Source organism: Cervus canadensis, chromosome X (genome assembly GCF_019320065.1).
Source record: "Cervus canadensis isolate Bull #8, Minnesota chromosome X, ASM1932006v1, whole genome shotgun sequence".
NCBI lineage: Eukaryota > Metazoa > Chordata > Mammalia > Artiodactyla > Cervidae > Cervus > Cervus canadensis.
In genome coordinates, this window is record NC_057419.1 from 35,041,030 (window position 1) to 35,065,456 (window position 24,427).

A 24,427-nucleotide genomic window follows, 5' to 3' on the forward strand; every position below is an offset into this window, starting at 1 on the left:
ACATAAACTAGATGAAATGGGAGCACTGAATATGAAATAGAAAAAGTGAAACAAACCAGATGAAAGTAAAACATCATCATATAGTCCAGTTGTTTTAAAACATGATTGCTCATTAGAAACACATCTGGAGCTTTGGAGAAAAAAAGCAATACTTGGGTATTTATTTGCATTATTCAAAAAATTCCAAGATAATTCTCTTATGCATCTGGATTTTAAAAAGTGATTACAAATTTTTCTATTAAATAATTGTTTTTTTAGTGATATAGAATTATATTATCTTCTGTTGACCAATCATGATACAATGGTATTAAGTGCATAAGAGTTAAATAATCACAATAGTAAGAGATGTTTATCAGTTTTCACAATCAATAGCTAGACCAAAAAAAAAAAAATAGATAATTATAATTGCAAGCCATAATGGAAACATGTTAATTTGGGGGGTTAAGTAGAGTGATGTGGTAAGTGGAAGTGCATACATACAACCATTCTCATCCACCCAGCCAATTTATGTCTTTTGGTTGGTGCATTTAATGCATTTACAGTTAAGGTAATTATCCATATATATGATCCTATTGCCATCTTCTTAATTGTTTGGGGTTTATTTTGTGTAAGATCATTTCCTTGTCTTGATTCCTGCCTAGAGAAGTTCTTTTAGCATTTGTTGTAAAGCTGGTTTAGTGGTGCTGAATTCTCTTAACTTTTTATTGTCTGGAAAGCTTTTGGCTTCTCTGTCAAATCTGAACAAGAGTTTTGCTGGGTAGAGTATTCTTGGTTGTAGGTTTTTCCCTTTCATCACTTTAAATATAGCATGCCATTCATTCCCTTTGGCTTGTAGAGTTTCTGTTGAAAAATCAGCTGATAACATTATGGGAGTTCACTTGTATGTTATTTGTCATTTTTCCCTTGTTGCTTTTAGTATTTTATCTCTGTCTTTAATTTTTGTCAGTTTGATTACTATGTGTCCTTGGTGTGTTCCTGCCTGGGACTCTCTGTGCTTCCTGGATTTGGATGACTATTTCTTTTCCCATGTTAGGTAAGTTTTCAGCTATTATCTCTTCAAACATTTTCTCAGATCCTTTTTCTCTCTATTCTCCTTCTGGGACCCCTATAATGTGAATGTTGGTGCATTTAATGTTGTCCTAGAGGTCTCTCAGACTGTCTTAATTTTTTTTTCATTCTTTTGTCTATATTCTATTTTGTGGCAGTGATTTCCACCATTCTCTCCTCCCAGGTACTTGTTGATTCTTCTGCCTCAATTATTCTGCTATTGATTCCTTCTAGTGTATTGTTCATCTCTGTTTGTTTGTTCTTTAGTTCCTCTAGGTCTTTGGCAAACATTTCTTGCATCTTCTCAATGTTTGCCTCCATTCTTTTTCTGAGACCCTGGATCATCTTCATTATCATTATTATGAATTCTTTTTCTGGAAGGTTGCTTATCTCCACTTCACTTGGTTGTTTTTCTGGGGTTTTATCTTGTCTTTTCATCTGGATATAACTCTCTGCTTTTTCATTCTGATTAACTTTCTGTGATGTGGTTTTCATTCTAGCTGCTGTTGGGCTGTGTTTCTTCTTGCTTCTGTCTGCCTTCTGGTGGATGAAGCTAAGAGCCTTCTGTAAGCTTTCTGATGGGAGGGACTGATGGTGGGAAAAACTGGGTCTTGATGTCGTGGGCAGGGCTCAATAAAGCTCTAATCCAATTATCTGCTGGTGGGTGGGGTTGTGCTCCCTCCCTGTTAGTTGTTTGACCTGAGGTAACCCAACCCTGGAGTCTACCAGCTCTATAGAAAGGTTAATGGTGACCTGCAAGAGGACTTACACCAAGGGGCCCCTTCCAGGACTGCTGATGCCAGTTCCTCCATCCCGTGGGGAGCCACTGCTGACCCATGCCTCCACAAGAGACCCTTCAAAACTATCAGGTAGGTCTGGTTCAGTGTCCTGTGGGTCACTGCTTCTTTCTCCTGGTCTTGGTCCACTCATGATTTTGTTTGTGCCTCCTAGAGTGGAGTTTCTTTTCCCCCCAGTCCTGTAGAAGTCCTGAAATCAAATCCCACTGGCCTGCAAAGTCAGATTCCCTGGGGGGTTCTCAGTCCCTTTGCTGGTTCCCCAGGCTGGGAAGCCTGATGTGGGGCTCAGAACCTTCACAATAGTGGGAGAACTTTCTTGATATTATTGTTCTCTAGCTTGTGCATCACCCACCTGGTGTGTATGGGATGTGATTTAATTATGATTGCACCCCTCATACCATCTCGTTGTAGCTTCTTTGTCTTTGGATGTGGGATATATTTTTTTGGTGGGTTCCAGTGTCCTCCTGTTTATGGTTATTCAATAGCTAGTTGTGATTTTGGTTGCTCTCACAGGAGGAGCATGTCCTTCTACTCCACCATCTTGAACCAGAAGCCCATCAGTTCTCTAGTCTAATTCCTTTCCTGTTATTTTTGGAAATGGAAAAATATATATATTCACATCTATATGAATTTGCTTGACAAATATGAAAATTTGCTGACAGAGCTATTGTGGAAAACTATTTGGCAGGAAATCACATGTGGAGAGGCCCACTGGGTCACTTGGTGCTTGAACACTATGTGGGAAGTTGTCAGAAGAAAGTCAAGACAATCTTAGAATAGGCTGTCATAGAGGAGGCTCATTACTAGGTGGCAGGGATACTTTCTTTTTGTTGAAAGGGACTTCTGGTTATGAAAATCCCTGACTCTCTGCTAAAAGGATTGACTAGTTAATCTTGCATATATTTTTGTAATGTGGCAATTTGTGCACTGGTTGGAGCCATGCTGGGCAGACCCTTTTGGTCTAAGTTGGTGATCTTCAAGGGGAAAGAGGAAAAATTTGCCATTTCGGACATTTAGCAATGTCTCAAGACATTTCTGGTCATAACTAGGTGGAGGCGTTGCTACTGGCATCTAATGGGAACAGGGCAGGGATGCTTCTAAACCTTATACAATTGACGGGAGAGCCTTGCCACTGCCACCCACTCCTCCTGCCCATGACAAAAGATTATCTGGCTCATGATATTAGCAGTGGCCATCTTGAGAAACTCTAATCTAGGTGGAGAGCCTGGGTCTGATAGAAGTTGTTTTGATTTGGTCTCTGCTTTTTTCCACCATACTTGCTGTTTTTCTTTCTCTTTGTGTATGTGCATGCAGACACACATGTACTATACATGTGTGTATGTTGGGGATTAACCATGGAAGTAAATATAGGAAAGACTCTCAAAGCACCTGAATAGTATTACTATACTGTGAAGAAATGAGTGTGCATCATGTTGAACTTAAAGGGATATTCACTCGAGGTACTGGGTTCCTCTGGATTTGTAGATACAGTGCACACCTGAGGACCAGAATTACCTGCCAGCGCTTGCCTGGGTATGTCTCTTTGTCTCTGTATCACTTCTGACTCTAGTGATTCCCAGACTTCATATGCCTCAATTCCTACTTGTAGAGCAGGCATCAGGGGCTGCTGTCAGTTTTAGGATACAAATCTGGCTGGAAGTGCCTAGAAGCTGTCTTAAGAGGTGCTCCTGGGATTTTAGGACAGATTGGGTTCTTTCTCTTAGATTGAGCTGAGAGGAAAAGTGGGGGGTGGCACTTGTGATGATTGCCTAGGCTTTCCCCCAACAATCTTACACATAAAAAGATACTGTGATGAACCCAGGCACTGCAGTTGTGCACATGCAGGATCCAAGGAGAGAGCAGTGCACATTGGAGGAAGGAATGCAGCCGTTTGGTGTACAGAAGGGATGCCAGAGCATCTGGGTATATGTTTGTCATTTTGTATGTGGGCTTCAATTCAGAGCCCTTTCATTTGTGTGATAGATAAGTTCCTATCTGCTCCTTATTTCCATGGACTAATGGTGATTAACCTTTTCGATTTTGACATTATAGGTAATGAATGAAGCTCATTCTTTTAGGCTTTACCACAGTGCTGGTGTTTGAGTAGAAACAAAGACTGGAGTAAGAATTCCTTTGGTGTAGCCCTGAAGGAATTGCAAACTCTTGTAAAACCTCCACCTACAGTGTGCAAAAGGCTAAAGTTTGTAACACAGTGGTGGGGCTCTGTGAATGACCAAATATTGTACCAATAGCTAGTGTTGGTAAAGTCCTGGAAACTTGGCCCTTTTCAGAGTCCCTCCTTTCCTCTTCTCTTAGGCCATCCTCATTATGTCAGATGAGATTCATGGATGGCACAATGCTGAATTCTGAGTTCTGCTGATGGAAGAGAGAGTTTAGTCTGTGGACTTCCTTGGGAGGTTATGTTTGATTTCCATTCCTCCTCCTTTGCTGCCCCTCTGAGTTTGTGTGGGGTTTCTGCATTGGGAGGGCACTTAAGTTCCTGAAGGTCAGGAGTTGTAGTTGAGCCTTCAGCCATTAACATATATGATACAGTTCAACGGTGATGCATAATGTTGAAGATATTTCCTTGGTTTGATAAAAGAGAGTCCATTTGAATATCAATATATGATTGTTTCTCTATTATCTATGACAAAGGAGAAAAGTGATGGTACAAGTAATCCCAAGTATCACATGATTTACATGTTTTTTCTGTTGAGTTTTATAGTATATTATTGTGATTTTTTAAAAATAAGCTTCACCTACATGTTATTAGATTATGAGAAGTCAGAGTGGGGTTAAAAAGAAGATGAAATATCCAATAATTGTGCAAGGGAAACAACTATGGACGACCCATATTTCAATTATGTAGTTTATAGATATTATGGCCAATGTTCAGCAATGGCTCAATATCAGACCACTGTTCTAAATGCCACTACATTCTTGAAATGGGAGTGTTCTTTACTGTATATTCTTTATATGGCTTTCCTGAAATTTACTTCCCTGATTTTTTCACATACTAAATACTACAGCCCTGATCTTTGAGTGATAAACAATCATCTAAAATTCTAACTTTTTTCCCCTGGATTTTCTCTTCCTTTTCTTCTCACTAGCCTTTTCCCTCCCATTTCTATACCAACATCTAAATAAAATAATCCTGATGAACTTATCATAGGTGTATAATATGTCTAGATGCAGAGCTCTTTGAATCTATCCTACTTGGAATTTGTGAGCTTTTTGGATGTGTTGATTAATGTTTCTCTTCAAATTTGGAAAGATTTTGGCCAGTATTTCTTCAAATATTCTCTCTGCCCTCTTTGTACTGTCTTCTCTTCTGGGGCTCCCGTCATGTGTATGTTGGTGTCTCTCAGGTCTGTAAGGTTCTGTTCATTTTTCTTCATTTTTTGATCTTTCTTTTCCTTAGATTTGTTAATCAAAAAATAACCTATTTTCAAATTCATTGTGGAGAAGGCAATGGCACCCCACTCCAGTACTCTTGCCTGGAAAATCCCAGGTACGGGGGAGCCTGGTGGGTTGCCATCTATGGGGTTGCACAGAGTCATACACGACTGAAGTGACTTAGCAGCAGCAGCAGCAGTAAGTTCATTGATTCTTTCTTCTGCTTGCTCAAATGTGCAATCTTGCTCTTCTAGTGAACTTTACACTTCATTTTTAGTTTTCAGTTTCAGAATTTCTGTTTGGTTCATTTCATAATTTTTATGTCTATAGTAACATTCTCTATTTGGTGAGATATTGTTCTCATACTTTCCTTTAGTTGTTTAGATATTATTTACTTTAGTTCATGAAAAATACTTTTAATAACCAATTTAAAGTCTAGTAAATTCAACATTTGAGCTGCCTCAGGAACAGTTTCTATTGATTGCTCTACTTTTTATCCCCTGTATGGGTCATACTTTCTTGGCTTTTGGTAATGATTTTGTTGTTGTTGTTGTTGTTGTTGTTGAAACTGAATGTTTTAAGTTATACAGTGGTGTATCTGGAAATCAGATCCTCTACTACCATCTCAGGGTTTTTTGTAGTTGCTTATTTTCTGAATTAATCTGTAGAGTCTGTATTCTTTTTCATACTTGGCCACTTAAGTCTCTGATTGGCTAGCTTAATGCTGAGCTAATGATTGGACTGAGATTTCCTTTTTAAAAAATTTTTATTGGAATAAAATTGCTTTACAATGTTGTGTTAATTTCTGCTGTACAACAGTGTGAACCAGCCATATGTATACACACATCCTCTCTATCTTGAGTCTCCCTCCCATCCCTGCCATTCCATCCCTCTAGGTCATCACAGGGCCCTGAGCTGAGCTCCCTGTGCTTTCCAGCAGCTTCCCACTAGCTATCTATTTTATACATTGTAGTATAATATGTCAGTGCTGCTTTTTCAGTTTGTCCCACCCTCTTTTTACCCCAATATGTCCACAAGTTCATTCTCTGTATCTGTGTCTCTATTATTCCCTTGCAAATAGGTTCATCAGTACCATTTTTCTAGATTTTATATATATGCATTAATATACGACATTTGTTTTTCTCTTTCTGACATACTTCACTCTGTATGACAGGCTCTAGGTTCATCCACATCACTATAACTGACTCCATTTCATTCCTTTTTATGACTGAGTAATATTCCATTGTATATATGCACCACCACTTCTTTATCCATTCATTTGTTGATGGATGTCTAGGTTGCTACTTGGAACCAGTAAATCTCCCAGTCTTTGCTAAGGGGCTCTTTGTGTATGTTGGGGGCATGTCTTCAACACTTAAGCAGGTAGTTGACATCTTTACTTTAGCTCTCACTCCCTGCTTGTATAGAGGCTCAAGGTCAGCCAGATGTGAGAGTTGAGACCCTTCTCAGGTATTCCTGAGCATGCACATAGCCCTGGGCATGATCACAGCTCTACACATGAACATGGCCATTGAGATTCCAAGGAATATGTCAGAGTTGTTCAACCCCCCATAGATATTTCCCCAGCTTTTCCTTTTAAGCTTTTTCATTAGCCTGTCTGCCCCATCTGTTATCCACTGCCTTAGACAACTATGATGTTAAACAACTGCCACAGATTGTTTTCAACAAATGCCCCTGGGGAAAAGAATGTTTGTACTGGGAGAGATCTCAGTCAGCTTAAATAAAAACAAGGCTTGTGAGTGGGATATTCCAGGGAACCAATAAGTCAAATAATGGCAATTATCTGAAAATGGAGTTTGAGAAAGCTCCAGTCCCATTCTACATTCTCCTGTGTCTGCTGGTTTTCAGGGTAATGGTGGGCTCTTAGTTTTTAAAACTGGGGAAGGCAGTGGCAACCCACTCCAATACTCTTGCCTGGAAAATCCCATGGACAGAGGAGCCTGGTAGGCTGAGGTCCATGGGGTCGCTAAGAGTCAGACACGACTGAGCAATGTCACTTTCACTTTTCACTTTCCTGCATTGGAGAAGGAAATGGCAACCTGCTCCAGTGTTCTTGCCTGGAGAATCCCAGGGACGGGGGAGCCTGGTGGGCTGCCGTCTATGGGGTCGCACAGAGTTGGACACGACTGAAGCGACTTAGCAGCAGCAGCAGTTTTTAAGACTAGTTTGGAGTTGGGGATGGGGATGGGAATAGGGAAAATTTAAAAACTACCAAATCTCAGTCTTACTGAGATACAACCATTTTTCTTGAATAAATGTTTGCTGGATTTTCATTTCTACCTCTTTTTTAAAAAAATTGAAGTATAGTTGATTTACAATGTTATGTTAGTTTCAGGTATACAGCACAGTGATATATATATATAATTATTTTTCAGATTATTTTCCCTTATAGGTTATTACAAAGTATTAAGTATGGTTCCCTGTCCTTGTTGCTTATCTATTTTATATATAGTACTATGTATATGTTATTCCCAACCTCCTAATTTATCCCTTCCCCCTTTCCCCTTTGGTAGCCAGAAGATTGTTTTCTGTGCCTGTGTGTCTATTTCTGTTTTGTAAATAAGTTCATTTGTATCTTTTTCTTAGGTTCCACATATAAGCAATATCATATTTGTCTCCCTTTGCTGTCCACGTGAAACTATCACAACACTGTTAATCAGCTATATTCCAACACAAAATGAAAAATGTAATTAAAAAAAGATATTTGTCTTTCTATGTATGGCTTACTTCACTTAGTATGATAATCTCTAGATCATCCATGTTACTGCAAATGACGTTATTTCATTCTTTTTTATGGCTGAGTAATATTCCATTATATATATGTGTGTGTATGTATATGTATGTGTGTATATATATATACCACATTTTTGCCCATTCATCTTTTGATGAACGTTTAGTTTGCTTCCATGTCTTGGCTATTGTAAATAGTGCTGCAGTGAACACTGGGGTGCATGTTTCTTTTCAAATTATAGTTTTCTCTGGATATATACCCAGGAGTGGGATTTAAGGATCGCATGGTAACTCTATTTTTAGTTTTTAAAATAACACTTCCTGGATTGCTGCAAGCCTTTGGTTAATTTTCCAAGTTCCAAAAATCTTAATTAATAACAGTGTTTGCCAGTGATCTCATTGGTTGAATGAAGGAAGGGATTTTTCTGAGATCTTTATCATTCCTGCTGATGTCACTCTGAATTCCTAAATATATATGACTTTTCTGTTGTTGATGGAAAAGTGAATAGTCCTTTTAAACAATTTCAAATTTATAGAAATTTTGCAAAAAATAATACAAAGAATACCTGTATACCCTTTATCCAGATTTGCCTATTGTTAATATTTACCCTCACTTTATTTATCACTTTTTCTTGTGTATGTGCATAATCTTTTTCCATTTTAGAATAACTTGCATACATCATGTCTCCTTATCCTAGCTACTTTAGTGTATGTTTCCAAAGAATAAGAAAATTCTCTTAAATGATCACAGTTCAGTAAACTTAACATTGAGATAATTACTTTATCTTCTGTATTCCTATTTTGTCAATTGACCCAATAATATCCATTATATTTTTTTTTCTAATTCAGGATCCATTCTAGGTTCATGTACTACATTCAGTTGTGATATCTCTTTTGTCTCTTAAATGGATCCCCCTATTTGCTTGTAAGTTCATAAGAAAGAAGAGCCATAGTAATTTTTCTAGGAATAATATTTCAAAAGATCGACTTAAATGGTAGCCTAGAAAACTCTCTATTTCTTCATTCTGAAACCTCCCACCCCAGATCCAAAAGAGTCATCAGGTTAGCAAAAAGAGAGATATGTAGCCATCAGGATTCAGGTATATTCAGAGAATCCTCCTAGTCAATGGCATTGTCCTGTTTCTCTCTTTAGTTTAATATCTCAAACCTATCTCCTTCCTCTTCTGACTGCTATCCCTTTGGTACAAAACACATGACAGAAACCATTTGCTCAGGTTTAATTTGTCACAGCATACCTGAGAGAGGAGCTTCACAAAATAGCTGGGGACCACAGTGAGCTTTCCTTCTAAGAGATGTTAATTAAATTTTGTATGAAGGAGCCCAGGTGCACTAGCAAATATCTTTTCTTTCCAAGCCAAAATGTAGCAGACATTTCCCAAACAGACCTCATCTATGTACTTGTTTGTGAAAATCAATTAGTGTTATGAGTATCTGATAACTTCCCTAAAACAAAAATCTGTCTTGATGGCAAGGTCTATGAGAGAATTCTTTCTACTTTCATTCCTTTGGCCCTCAGTTATCTTCTTGAATATTCCACTCCCCAAACATTAATTTGAAGTGGTTACTTTCTAGCACATTAGACCCTTTGCCAGTGCTGTAATCTAGCCCTCCCAATGTTTTTTCCACCCTTCATTGTCTTACCTGCCTCCCCCAAGTATGCACACACATTTATGGCCTGAAGCTTATGACTGCCTTGGGTATGGAGTCTTCCATAATCTACTTACCTATGGTACCATAACCTACCTGTCCCTTCGTAAATTATCTTAACCCAGTAAAAATCTGGTTATAATTGGTCCATTTTTTATTTGTGTAAAAATGCCTTTTAAAACTAATTTTAATCCTTATCTAATTTTAGTTTATTCAGTACAAATTTGCTATCTTACAGAATTCTGTAGCTTTTTTTTCTTTAGCTTTAACTTAGTGTTTTTCAGCACTATAGCCATTGTACTTTAGAGATCTAACAGATTAGGTGTTTCAGTTTGAAGCCTTTCCATTTTATAACACTTCTAAATGGTCAAATGTCACATATCCTGCTTTTGGATGACTTGTTCTTCATTTGTTATGTTCTTGCCTTTTTCTGCCTCTTCCCCTCCCCCCAGGTCCATACTATTCTATCCACCTGTGAACTGCTCATCTTTCACCTCTGACTAATGAAATCTTTACCATTCTTATCCTCCTTAACCAAATTATACATGCTGAGAAGATAGAGACTTTGTTTTGTTTCTTTTGAAACCTTACATGGCACTAAGCAATGGTACCTTGATACTTACTGTAGGTGCTAAATGATACATGCCTAGATATTAACTGAATTGTATTGAAAAACTGAACTATACTTCCATGAAGCTTTCCTTGATAATGTGAGCAATGATGTCCTTGTTTGTCTAAATGTCTAGTTCTCTTTTACCTCTCAAGGTACTATATCACAAGCTATTTTGAACTATATGTATACATGTATATACTTGAATTTTTTCCCTGAAACCCTAAATCCATAAGGTTAAAAGTCATCTGGAATGAATCTTCATTAAAATTATAAAACTTTTATAACAAATATATATAAATGAAATGGATAGTACCTTTTTAATTAGTTGACATGCCTATAGATAGGTATTAATTATTGCCAGAGTATGACAGGCTTAGCATCAGTTTTTCTTTCTTTCTTTCTTTTTCACACAGAAAAAGAAACTTTTATTATCTTGAATGCTGGTGCATAACCAAAAAACAAACTTAATTAGAGTAGGAGACAGAGGGAAACTTCACATACTGAGGTGGACTTCTGGGCAGATTAAAAACTTTTAAGGGTTGTTCATAGTGTCTTTTTTAGATGTAGGGCTTTCCTTTTACTGGAAAGTTTTCACTTAACAGTTTTTACATTATGAAGTTCAACCAGAGTCTTTTGCCTGTAAAGTTAAATGAAAAAAAAGAGCAAGTGAAACAGAAAATTCTCTAGTGTATACTGATGTTTGAAATAGTTTGTGTTCTTTGTACTTTCATGTACATTTTACTGTCTAAATTTGAAACTTTATTAATGGCATCTTAAGTTTTGACTTATAAAAATGTTCAAGGCAATGATTTTTCTTGAATTAAAGATTACAGTAACTTTAAAAATGATCAAGATACATGTACAAACAAAATCTCAGTTGTTCTTGGAAACATTTTAAGATATAGCACACATGACACACACTTCTTTTGGGACTTGATTATCCTTTGGGATACTGAAGAATACTCAGTAGAAGATTTATTTTACACTAAAAATTTACCCTTTGATAACCACAACTTGGATAGATCACAAAGTTGAATCTTTAAAGTTTTCTCAATATTCTTTCAGTCCAAATAACTCAAAGACATCTCATGTCCTAAGGTGGATAAATCAGTTACTTTTTCTTATATAATTAATATCAGTGGACTCTTGTACTGGAAGTCTGTCTTGGTCATAACTTATTCTTGCAAAGCCATTCCTTACAGTGAAACATAAAATATATTTTCCCCAATGCAAAGAAATTAATCTGAATAAACAACAACGTCAAAGCCATAAGTGTCTCAGGACATTCTTCAAAACAGGACTCAACAGAACTAAGATACTTTTCTTTAACAATTTTCTTCCTTTTTCTTAACTGTGCAGTCACTACCTTATTCTACTCTGCAAAATAAATAAATAAATAAATAAAATTCAAGGTTTTCATTGTCACAGAACTACTTGGAATGAACCCAAAAGACAGTGAAATGCTGAGTCTCTCCTCAAGCAGTGTCCTCCTCTCTTGACAGCATTTAACTATTCTCTCTCAATCAATAATCTCACTACAGCCGAGTTCTTTGGTCAGACGATTGACAACCGTAGGTGAAAGAAGCTCTTTGATAAAAACCAATTGATCAAACGGGGTCTTCTCATTATGCATCTGAAACCCGCCATCCAGAGCTGCTTCTATGGCTGTGGAGGTTCTCAGAAACATCTTGTTGGCTTCTTCAAGGGCCGCCGATACTCGATAGCCCGCACCACTGAGAGGCTTCTCTTCCTGATAGTCATCGCTCTCGAAATCAGAGCCCGCGATCTCGCCTGGCTGCTCCCCAGGGCTAGGCCGGCAAGCTAGGCCTCGGGGCCCCTGTGGCTCCCCCATTTGCTGGGCTGCCTCCTCTTGCATTGGGCCTTCCTCCATCTGGGCCCCGGCGTGGGAAGGGTTCGGGGATAGCTTCCGGCCCCCGCCGCCTGCCTCCATATGCGGAAGGTCGCTCTCGCCAGGCATCACATCCATCTGCAGGTCGTTGCTCTCCTCATAGAGCTCGGACAGCTTGTTCATTTCAGACATAGTGCAAGCAGCTCAACCTCCCCGCAAGGAGTTCCTTTTCCACCTCTTTATGTTTTTTTTTTTTTTTTTAAATATAAATGAGCATAATCTTGCTCGTGTAATGGAATGGGAATGGAAATTTTATCATTGTTACCCAATTCTTTAATCTCCTTTCAAGTTATTTGCCACAAATTGCAATGGTCTATTATAAAAAAGTATTTTAATGATTTATAAGCTGAACATCCTCCTTTAATTTTGATAAAAGAATTAGATGCTATCTCCCTTGCAAAACGATGTTTTGCCCAGTTAATAGAATAATTGACTTTTTTAGCATCTACACCAATATTTGGAATTATTCCTTTATTTAGTGCCTTGGAGATTTTTATACCATGGGACTCTGTGCACAGGTAAGAAGTATGCATTTCTTTAGTAAAGATGGGGAAGGAGACCTTTAGTAAAGACCTTTAGTAAAGATGGGGAAAGATAGTTCAAGGAGACCTTTTTTTTTTCAGATTCTCAGGCAGTTCAGATTTATGAAAGAATACAGATGGATGTTTAAGATCTTCCAGTGGATTCCCTTGAAACTATCATTGCTTCCTTATTCACTGAAAAATCTTCATGATACAGGCCACAGTTTTAAGACCACTGCTCTATAGCATTTAGCACATTCCTGTGTTTCCTGAATATTCAAAAAAAAGTAAATGAGTGCCAATACTGATTAGAACTATGGAATGGAAGTATTAGTACTAGTGAGTCATAATCATCAAGGTGGGTCGAAGGTACCCCACCTTAATCCCAAGTGAATGAGAGTATCACATGTTTTTAAAGATATCTCTGGATCAAAAATGGCTTGCCTTCTTCCTGTTTTCCATACTTATGCCTAGCATCTTTTATTCTCAAGATAATATCTCATTGAAAGTCTATAGTTTTATAGGCTTATCTTTATTGTTTTGAAATGGTGACACTCCTAGTTGTACTATCTTTATAGGCAGATGTAACTGAAGATACAATTTGTGCCTATTTGTATGTTCAACTAGTATCTCCATTGTCTTGGTAAGCATATTAACAACCACTACTATTTTTTACATATTCAGTTTTTCTAACAAAATCTTCCTTATTAGTTTTTTAGCTATTTTGAACTTTTAATGAGATGTTAATAAGTGTCTTTATTTTTTAATTATTGATCATTATAGTGGGTAAAATGGTAGCCCTCAAGAAGATAATTTGTTAATAATACCCTAATCCCCAGAACCTGTTAAAGTTACCTTATTTGAAAAAAAGAGTCTTTGTAGATGTAATTAAGTTAAGGATCTCAAAATGAGGCAATCACCCTGGATTATCTGGGTGGGCCCTAAAGGCCGTTACATGTGTCCTTACAAGAAAGACGCAAGGGAAGATAGCACAAGCACACAGAAGAAAAGAGACACGTGGAGAAGTTAATGTGAAGATGGAGCAGAGAAAGATGCAGCCATAAGCCAAGGAATGGCATCAGCCTCCAGAAGCTGCAAGGAATGGACTCTCCCCTGGAGCCTCCAAAGGAGAGTGTGCCTAGGTGACACCTTGATTTTAGACTTCTTGAACTGTGAGGGAATGAATTGCTATTGTTTTATGCCACTCCTTTTGTGGTAATTTGTTATAGCAGCTACATTAAACTAGTACAATTATTAATGTGGTTCAAGTCCATGGTACTTTGAGGACATGGGACCAATATTAAACATCTGACTTCTTTGCTGACTTGGATTTGGTTTGTTTATCATGGGGGAGTAGGTCATTTGTATTAATTACATTCCAAACCAGTAGTTTCCCTAAAGGTAATTATCAATTTTTAGATAAATAATGACACTTTTTTTTTTACCACAGGAGAAAAATAAGACATAGAGACTAATCATAACCTTTGAATGTTATTCAGAAGTAAGGGCTTCTGTCTATGGGAATGCAGAGTAACATTGGTAAATAAGCAGTCCAGACTTGACATGAGCTGTTATCATTGACTAAAGGCAAAGAAATCATTCAGCCTTAAAACCGAGCAGTTCAGGTAGAGGAATGGGGAGGTGTTAGTTAAGTCTCTGAGTTGCCTGACCATTCAGTTCACTAAAGAGGCATTTAATGCATAGGATGAATATATATGCTCAGCAAGTGTCTTATACAAAATATGTACTCTAATTTTAATTTTATATTGTGTTATTTATTACTATTATTATTGTTACTATTACTATTTAACTCATAAACTGCAGTTCACATGGATGTCTTTTAAGATCTATGAAGAAGGTGTGCACGCTGCCACCTTGAAAAGTGTCCTTGCCAAGAAGCACTTGTAATTGAGGTCAAGAGACAAGATATATGGGCTGTGATTATAAAGTAATCAAGGGGCTTCCTTGGTGATCCAGTGGTTAAGAATCTGCCTTGTGGAGTAGGAGGATGTGCACTCATCTTCTCCTGCAAGAGCACCAAAATCACAACTAGCTGTGAAACAACCATCGACAGGAGGATGCAGGAATCCACCAAAAAAAGATACCCCATGTCCAAAGACAAAGAAGAATCTGCAGCAATATGGCTGGAGAGGTGCAAAGACGATAAAATCAAATCCCATACCCACCAAGTGAGTGACCCACAATCTAGAGAACAATAATACCAAAGAAGTTCCCCCACTCCCCCACTGTTGTGAAGATTCTGGGCCTCACATCAGGCTTCCCAGCCTGAGGATCTGGCAAAGGTACTGGGAATTCCCAGAGAATCTGACTTTGCAGGCCAGTGGGATTTGATTTCAGGACTTCCACAGGACTGGGGGAAACAGAGATTCCACTCTAGGAGGACACAAACAAAACCTTGTGTGCACCAATATGTAGGGGAAAGGAGCAGTGACCCCATAGGAGACTGAATGAGACATACCTGCTAGTTTTGGAGGGTCTCCTATGGAGGTGTGGGTTGGCAGTGGCTCCCCACAGGGATGGAGGCCCTGGCAGCAGCAATCCTGGAAGGGGCCCCTGGCACAAGTCCCCTTGGAGGTCTACTGTACAGCCTGTAGACCCCAGGGTGGGGACACCTCAGACCAAACAACTAACAGGGAGAGAGCACAACCCCATCGTCAGCAAATAATTGGATTAAAGTTTTATTGAACAGGGTCTTGCCCACCAGAGCAAGACCCAGTTTTCCCCACTATCAGTCCCTCCAATTAGGAAGCTTATAGAAGCCCTTTAGCCTCATGAACTAGAGATCAGACAGAAGAAGCAAGAAGAAACACAATCCAACAGCAGCTAGAAGGAAAACCACATCACAGAAAGTTAATCAGAATGAAAAAGCAGAGGGTTTTGTCCCAGATGAAGGGACAAGATAAAACTCTAGAAAAAGAACCAAATGAAATGGAGATAAGCAACCTTCCAGAAAAAGAATTCATAATAATGATAGTGAAGATGATCCAGGGTCTCAGAAAAAGAATGGAGGCAAACATTGAGAAGATGCAAGAAATGTTTGCCAAAAGACCTAGAGGAACTAAAGGACAAACAAACAGAGATGAGCAATACACTAGAAGGAATCAATAGCAGAATAATTGAGGCAGAAGAATGGACAAGTAACTGGGAGGACAGAATGGTGGAAATCACTGCCGCAGAACAGAATATAGATAAAAGAATTTAAAAAAATGAAGACAGCCTGAGAGACCTCTGGGACAACATTAAATGCACCAACATTCACATTATAGGGGTCCCAGAAGAAGAAGAGAGAGAGAAAGGACCCAAGAAAATGTTTGAAGAGGTAATAGCTGAAAACTTCCCTAACATGGGAAAGGAAATAGTCAACTAAGTGCAGAAAGTGCAGAGAGTCCCAGGCAGGATAAACCCAAGGAGGAACATACCGAGACACATAGTAATCAAAATGACAAAAGTTAAAAACCAACATAAAATATTAAAAGCAACAAAGAAAAATGACAAATAACATACAAGAGAACTCCCATAATGTTATCAGCTGATTTCTACAAGAAACACTACAAGCCAGAAGGGAATGGCAGGATATATTTAAAGAGATGAAAGGGAAGAACTTACAAGCAAGAATACTATTCTCAGCAAGACTCTCATTCAGATTTGACAGAGAAATCAAAAGCTTTAATAGACAAGCAAAAGTTAACAGAATTCAGCACCACCAAACCAGCTTTACAACATGTACTCAAGAAACTTCTCCAGGCAGGAAACACAAGAGAAAGAAAAGACCTACACAAAATAAACCCAAAAGAACTAAGAAAATGGTAACAGGAACATATATATGAATAATTACCTTAACTGTAGATGGATTAAATGCACCAACCAAAAGACATAGACTGGCTGGATGAACAGATGTATGTGCATGTATGCCCATCCACTTACCACATCACTCTACTTAACCCCCCAAATTGTATGTAAGTATTCTATATTGTTAGGTTAAACATATTTCCATTATTGCTTGCAATTGTAATTATCTTTTTTTCTTGGTCTGGCTATTGATTGTGAAAACTGATAAACGTATTTTACTATTGTGATTATGTGATTTTACATATTTTATGTGATTTTACTATTGTGATTATGTAGTTATTAATCACCATTAATTAAGTGAATACACTTAATACCACTGTATCATGATTGGTCAACAGAGGATAATAGAATTCTATATCACTAAAATTACCATTTAATAGAAAAACTTGTAATCACTTTTTAAAATCCAGATGCATAAGAGAATTTTTATGCATCTTGGAATTTTTTGAAAAATGCAAATAAATGCCCAAGTATTGCTTTCTTCTTCCAAAGCTCCAGATGTGTTTCTAATCATGTTTAAAAACAACTATGCTATATGATGATGTTTTACTTTTATCTAGCTTGTTTCACTTTTTCTATTTCATATTTAGTGCTCCCATTTCATTTAATTTATGTTTTCCAATTTCTCTGTTTTTGTTGTTGTTTTTTCTCAAGCCTTTATCGAGCAGAGTAGAAAAGCTTTTGTGTGTATATGTATGTGTGTGTATATATATATATATATATATATATATATATATATGGGTATATATATATATAATGTATATTATATTTTAGAAAATCTATGAATCTTTCTCTAGTGAAAAATTTTATGACATTTTGATTCCATTTGTTTGACTTAGTATGAAAAGAATGTTAGATTTCTAATTTATATTCACTCAACTTTGATATAGTTCCATGTATTTGGGCACCTTGTATTACTGATAAAAGTCTAGGAAATTGGGCTTCCCTGGTGGCTTAGTGGAGAGGAGTCTGCCTGCCAATGCAGGAGACACAGGTTCGATCCCTGATCTGGGAGGATCCCATGTGCCCTGGAGTGACTGAGCCCATGGGCCACAACAATTGAGCCTATATTCTAGATCCCACAAGCCACAACTACTGAGCCCACTGGCCACAACAATTGAGCCTATATTCTAGAGCCCACAAGCCACAACTACTGAGCCCACTGGCCACAACTACTGAAGCCCATGAACTTAGAGCCTGTGCTCCACAACAAGAGAAGCCACAGTGCTGAGAAGCCTTCACACCTCAGCTAGAGAGTAGCTCCTACACAGAAAGAACTACAGAAAGCCCATGCACAGCAATGAAGACCCAGAGCAGCCAATTAATTAATTAAAATTGTATAAAAATAAATTAAAAATAACAAAGTATCAGATTGTCATTAAAATATTTTAAAAATAATCAATATTTTCTGTTTTGCATATAGGGTTATCATTACCATCTTTCTAAATTCCATATATATGTATTAGTGTACTGTAATGGTCTTTATCTTTCTGGCTTACTTCACTCTGTATAATGGGCTCCAGTTTCATCCATCTCATTACAACTGATTCAAATGAATTCTTTTTAATGGCTGAGTAATATTCCATAGTGTATATGTACCACAGCTTCCTTATCCATTCATCTGCTGATGGGCATCTAGGTTACTTCCATGTCCTGGCTATTATAAACATTGCTTCGATGAACACTGGGGTGCATGTGTCTCTTTCAGATCTGGTTTCCTCAGTGTGTATGCCCAGAAGTGGTATTGCTGGGTCATATGGCAGTTCTATTTCCAGTTTTTTTAAGGAATCTCCACACTGTTCTCCATAGCGGCTGTGCTAGTTTGCATTCCCACCAACAGTGTAAGAGGGTTCCCTTTTCTCCACACCCTCTCCAGCATTTATTGCTTGTAGACTTTGGCTGATTCATGTCAATGTATGACAAAAACCACTACAATATTGTAAAATAATTAGCCTCCAACTAATAAAAATAAATGAAAAAAAAACAGCAATAATAATAATAATAATATTTTCTTTAAAAAGTCAACAGTTACATGTGTAAATACATATTTCCACTTTCAAATTGGTCACTTTAGGAAACATTATTCTCAAAAAACTGCCATTACTTAAGTGTTTTGGGCACTTCTCCCTAGAGATTGTCTCCAGAGCCTGCAGCATGTTGCTTAGAATCTACCCTAAGGTGACAGGCCCTCATCCTTTGACAGTGGAGCAGCTTCATCATTTGGAACCAAGTTCAAGTTTTCTAGGGTGATTTATTTGAAAGTCATGGTGACTACAGCCATGAAATTAAAAGATGCTTGCTCCTTGGAAGGAAAGCTATGACAAATCTAGAAAGTACACTAAAAAGCAAAGACTTCTCTTTGCCAACCAAGGTCTGTGTTGTCAAAGCTATGGTTTTTCCAGTAGTCATGTATAGATGTGAGAGTTGTACCATAAAGAAAGCTGAGTGCTGAAGAATTGATGCTTTCAAATTGTAGTGCTGGAGGACTTTTGAGAGTCCCCTGGACTGCAAGGAGATCAAACCAGTCAATTCTACAGGAAGTCAACCCTGAATATTCATTGGAAGGACTGATGCTGAAGGTGAAGCTCCAATGCTTTGGCCACCTGATGCAAAGAGCTAACTCTTTAGAAACAACCCTGATGCTGGGCAAGATTGAAGACAAAAGGAGACGGGAATGACAGAGGATGAGATGGTTGAATGGTATCATTGACACAATTCACATGAATTTGAGCAAACTTCTGGGGATAGTGAAGGACAGGGAAGACTGGCATGCTATAATCTGTGGGTTTGCAAAGGGTTGGACATGATTTAGCGACTGAACAACAATGACAATCATGCTATACACATGAAACCAAGTATATCAACTTGTCTTCCATTAAAAAAAAGAAAAAATGAAGATGGTTTTCCCCTATAAAGCTAGGAGCATAAAGCTAGCAGTTGAAGCAATTGAGGGTGGCTGGGAAAATCTATGGTTTTGGTAAAGTAGAGCCTTTAGCTTTGGGAAAGAAGATGCTAATTACAATGGGTGCTAATTGTTTCTATTTGAAAATTCTCAAAGCAGGATTTCTGAAAACACATTAAGTAAGCCTTAGGTGGATAACTAAATTGCTGTCAGGAAAGAATCTTCTCTACAACTTGTGCAGAAAGATTCAGTTGTGAAATGAAATAAGCTTGATGCCTCCTCTTCTGTTACACTGTTCTTGTTTGTTTAGTCGCTAAGTTGTGTCTGATCCTTTTTGCGACACCTTGGACTATAGCCCGCCAGGATCCTCTGTCCATCGAATTTTCCATGCAAGTATAATTGCATAGAGTTTCTCTAGTCTCTGGTGGCATCTGTGGACAGTACTTGGTTAAAAAGTGCTTTGTCTCAAGGAGGGACCTTGGAACAGTTATTTACAGTATGAGTTTTTTCAGCATGTTATTTTAGCCATCTACCTTTCATTTTGCTTTCTGTTTTGTTTTAATTTTGGATTTAATGCAGAGTAATGTGTAGACTGAATTGTCTGCTTTATGTCTCTAATTATTGAAGCTCCTTAAAGAATCTCAATTGAATGAAATAATTCTTTCCTAAGTGCTTTCACACTTCTATTCTTTAGCCTCACATCCTCCATGAGAATTTTGGGCCTGTTGTTGATTGCTGTTTGACAGTAGGAGGAACTAAAGTATAAAGAACATAAATAGGTAGACCAGTATTCTCTGGGAGTAAAAAACAGTGTTACTCTTAGACTTGTGTCTGTTCGTTAGAGTAGATTCTCCTAACTCAGCTTCCAGAGATCAGCCACACCAGCAGAGAAATCTACAGTTGTGATGCACCTGGAGTCAAAATACTTGGCCTCTGGTCCTAGTTTTGCCTCTTTTATGACCTTGGGCAAGCAGTTAAACTCTCTGTGTTTCTGAAAAAAGGAAGGAAATAATGATAGGCTTTTCTTGAATCTTTACCTTTAGATATCTTTCTCTAATCTTATCTTCTTTCCTTTGATTTTCTTTTACTCTCAACTTTTTGTAATTCTATTTCTTGTCCTCCTGAGACTTGTTCTGTCTCTTGTAGCCCTGACTCTGATCTTTAGCCTTCCTCTCCTCCTCTTAGTGTCATATTGCCCTATTTAATGTTTAGCTGATCAATTTCTTGAATGAAGAGAAAATGAGCTTAATTTGGCATCTTTATGAAGGATATGATATGTTAACTCATTACTTGTCAAAAGAATATGAAATATTAAACACAGTGAAGATTAAAGATTCTAAATAATTTGATAAATATCTGTTTTAAGAAGTTAACAAAGAAGTTTGTTTAAATATATTTTTAAAAAGAAGCTATTGAGCTAGTGAAACTATATATTAATTTGGTGTGAGGGGATGCATGTATATGGTGCACAATTTTACTTAAGTTTGGAAGTTGTTTGGAGCCTATGTGTCAATTATATGTACCAAATGAATTATTGTTAGTGATTATTAATAATAGTGAGTAGAATAGCTTCTGAGATATGTTAGTCACTATTTATTGAGGCAGAATGCTAGAAATACTGACAGCATGAAATTCTACCTCCTAATTATTTCCCAGGTCCAATTCTGAACTCTAATCTTCACTAAATCATTGCAGCATGGTTTTCAGCAAATTATGATTAGTTATATAGTTGAAAGGGGAGGGATTAATTGAATCACATAAATATTTTCTTTGAAGCTAAAATTTTCCTTCTCTTATGTTCAGATGAGTATTTATCATACCAACCCAACCCCCTTACTTACAGATTTTTCTTAATTCCTGGAAAGCAAGGGCAAGCAACACAGAGGCTTTATTCCTACATAACTCAAGAGTTTGGTATCCTGGAACCCTATGAGGAAACTGATAATCCTGTTACTGTGCTGTGGGTAGCCAACAAAGTGGGAAACTTTATGATACTGCTCATTCCCCCTCCAAGTTTGTGGAGGGGGGCAGAGGTGGGTTCAAAGACTCTAACTAGCTTACAGGCTCAGAGTGATGGCTAGGTGACTCTAACTACCTTGCTGAGAGAAGTAGATGACTTTTGCTGACAGCATGTAATTGCAAACATTCTTACCTCTGACTGCTTGTCTCCTCAATCTAGGCTATGTTAAAACTGCTACTAGCTAAGGAACAGAGCTGTAAGTGAATATATGAAACCGGTGGAGTGTTTGGATTTGTCTATAAGTTTACTATGCTAAATATGTAAATTTCAGTTTTTAATACTAGACATAGGAGAATGTTATTAACGATGAGAACCTGACATGAAGACAACTTCTATTTCAAGTAGAATACTGTTTTATGCACTAATGGGAAGGAACCCATCCCATGGCACATGAACTACCTGTGATATATGGAAGGAAAGAGAAAATGAAAGGGGAAGTCATATTGGGAGATGACACTGGAAAGGTAAACTGTGTAAGCCATATCTTGGAAGACCATGGGGGCCAGGGTGAGGGATCTTAAATGTACTGTTTATATATACAATTATAGCAAGCCTTTTTGTGGTCTGGACTATATGGAGGTAGGAGAGTATATACTAAGCTTTTGAACATAAGTTGCTTTGAATTCCTCTTTGTTACACTTACTATGGGACCATAGCTATGTTGCTGCCTCTTTAATGTGCCTCACTATTTTGCTTTGTAAAATATGGATAATGGTAATTTCTCTTGCATAGTTGATTATATTTTTATTCCTAATACACTTTATTTATAAGAAAATGCAATATAGAATTGTTGGCTTCAATTTGTATATGTATCAATTTTTATGCATATTTAATTTATATTTGTTACTTCTACATGACATTTGGAACTTTTTTTTTTTGCACTTTGTTTTATGGTTTTTTTAATTTTATTTATTGATTTATTTTTATTAGTTGGAGGCTAATTACTTCACAACATTTCAGTGGGTTTTGTCATACATTGATATGAATCAGCCATAGATTTACACATATTCCCCATCCCGATCCCCCCCCCACATCCCTCTCCACCCGATTCCTCTGGGTCGTCCCAGTGCACCAGGCCCGAGCACTTGTCTCATGCATCCCACCTGGGCTGGTGATCTGGTTTCAACCATAGATAGTATCTGCTGTTCTTTTTGAACATCCCACCCTCGTACTTTTCCGACAGTGTCAAAGTCCTGTTCTGTATAGTCTGTGGTCTCCTTTTTTTCTCCTGTTTTACCATATAGGTTCGGTTACCCCCCTCTTTCTATATGTCATATATAATGTGTTAGTATGCCTGTAAATGTTCTTTATCCTTTCTCTGGCTTTACTTCACTCTGTTAATGGCTCAGTTTTCATCCCATCTCATTAGGACTAGTTCAAAGATGAATTCTTTTTAACCGGCTGAGTAATATTCCATGGTGTATATGTACCACAGCTTCTTATCCAATTCATGTGCTGATGGCTCCGGGTTTTGCTTCCATGTCCTGGCTATTATAAACAGTGCTGTGATTGCAACATTGGGGTGCACGTGTCTCTTTCAGATCTGGTTTCCGCTCAAGTGTGTAATGCCCCCAGAAGTGGGAATTGCTGGGTCATATGGCAGTTCTAATTCCAGTTTTTTAAGAAATCTCCAACACTGTTTTCCATAGTGGCTGTGTAGTCTTGGCATTCCCACCAACAGTGTAAGAGCGTTCCCTTTTCTCCACACCGTCTCCAGCATTTATTGTTTGTAGACTTTTGGATAGCAGCCATTCTGACCAGCATGAAATGGTACCTCATTGTGGTTTTGATTTGCATTTCTCTGATAATGAGTGATGTTGAGCATGTTTTCATGTGTTTGTTAGCCATCTGTATGTCTTCTTTGGAGAAATGTCTGTTTAGTTCTTTGGCCCATTTTTTGATTGGGTCATTTATTTTTCTGGAATTGAGCTGCAGGAGTTGCTTGTATAATTTTTGAGATTAATCCTTTGTCTGTTGCTTTGTTTGCTATTATTTTCTCCCAATCTGAGGGCTGTCTTTTCACCTTGCTTATAATTTCCTTTGTATGCAGAGCTTTTTAGTTTCATTAGGTCCCATTTGTTTATTTTTGCTTTTATTTCCAATATTCTGGGAGGTGGGTCATAGAGGATCCTGCTGTGATTTATGTTGGAGAGTGTTTTGCCTATGTTCTCCTCTAGGAGTTTTATAGTTTCTGGTCTTACATTTAGATCTTTAATCCATTTTGAGTTTATTTTTGTGTATGGTGTTAGAAAGTGTTCTAGTTTCATTCTTTTACAAGTGGTTGACCAGTTTTCCCAGCACCACTTGTTAAAGAGGTTGTCTTTTTTCCATTGTATATCCTTGCCTCCTTTGTCAAAGATAAGGTGTCCATAGGTCCGTGGATTTATCTCTGGGCTTTCTATTCTGTTCCATTGATCTATATTTCTGTCTTTGTGCCAGTACCACACTGTCTTGATGACTGTGGCTTTGTAGTAGAGTCTGAAGTCAGGCAGGTTGATTCTTCCAGTTCCATTCTTCTTTTTCAAGATTACTTTGGCTATTCGAGGTTTTTTGTATTTCCATACAAATTGTGAAATTCTTTGGTAAAAAAAAAAAAAAAATACCGTTGGTAGCTTGATAGGGATTGCATTGAATGTATAGATTGCTTTGGGTAGAATAGCCATTTTGACAATATTGATTCTTCCAATCCATGAACACGGTATGTTTCTCCATCTGTTTGTGTCCTCTTTGATTTCTTTCATCAGTGTTTTATAGTTTTCTATGTATAGGTCTTTTGTTTCTTTAGGTAGATATACTCCTAAGTATTTTATTCTTTTGTTGCAATGGTGAATGGTATTGTTTCCTGAATTTCTCTTTCTGTTTTCTCATTGTTAGTGTATCAGAATGCAAGGGATTTCTGTGTGTTCATTTTATATCCTGCAACTTTACTATAT

At 37.6% G+C, this 24,427-nt stretch overlaps 2 protein-coding genes across 3 annotated transcripts in view; one reads left to right on the forward strand and one right to left on the reverse strand.

The window, feature by feature from the left end:
* Window positions 1–24,427, forward strand: part of NEXMIF (neurite extension and migration factor) — a 180,217-nt gene that overhangs the window by 35,008 nt on the left and 120,782 nt on the right. The window lies entirely within an intron of this gene.
* On the reverse strand, window positions 11,792–12,313 carry LOC122435101 (EP300-interacting inhibitor of differentiation 1-like). The gene has a single exon (XM_043459002.1). The coding sequence runs from the start codon at window positions 12,311–12,313 to the stop codon at window positions 11,792–11,794; it is 522 nt and encodes a 173-aa protein (XP_043314937.1).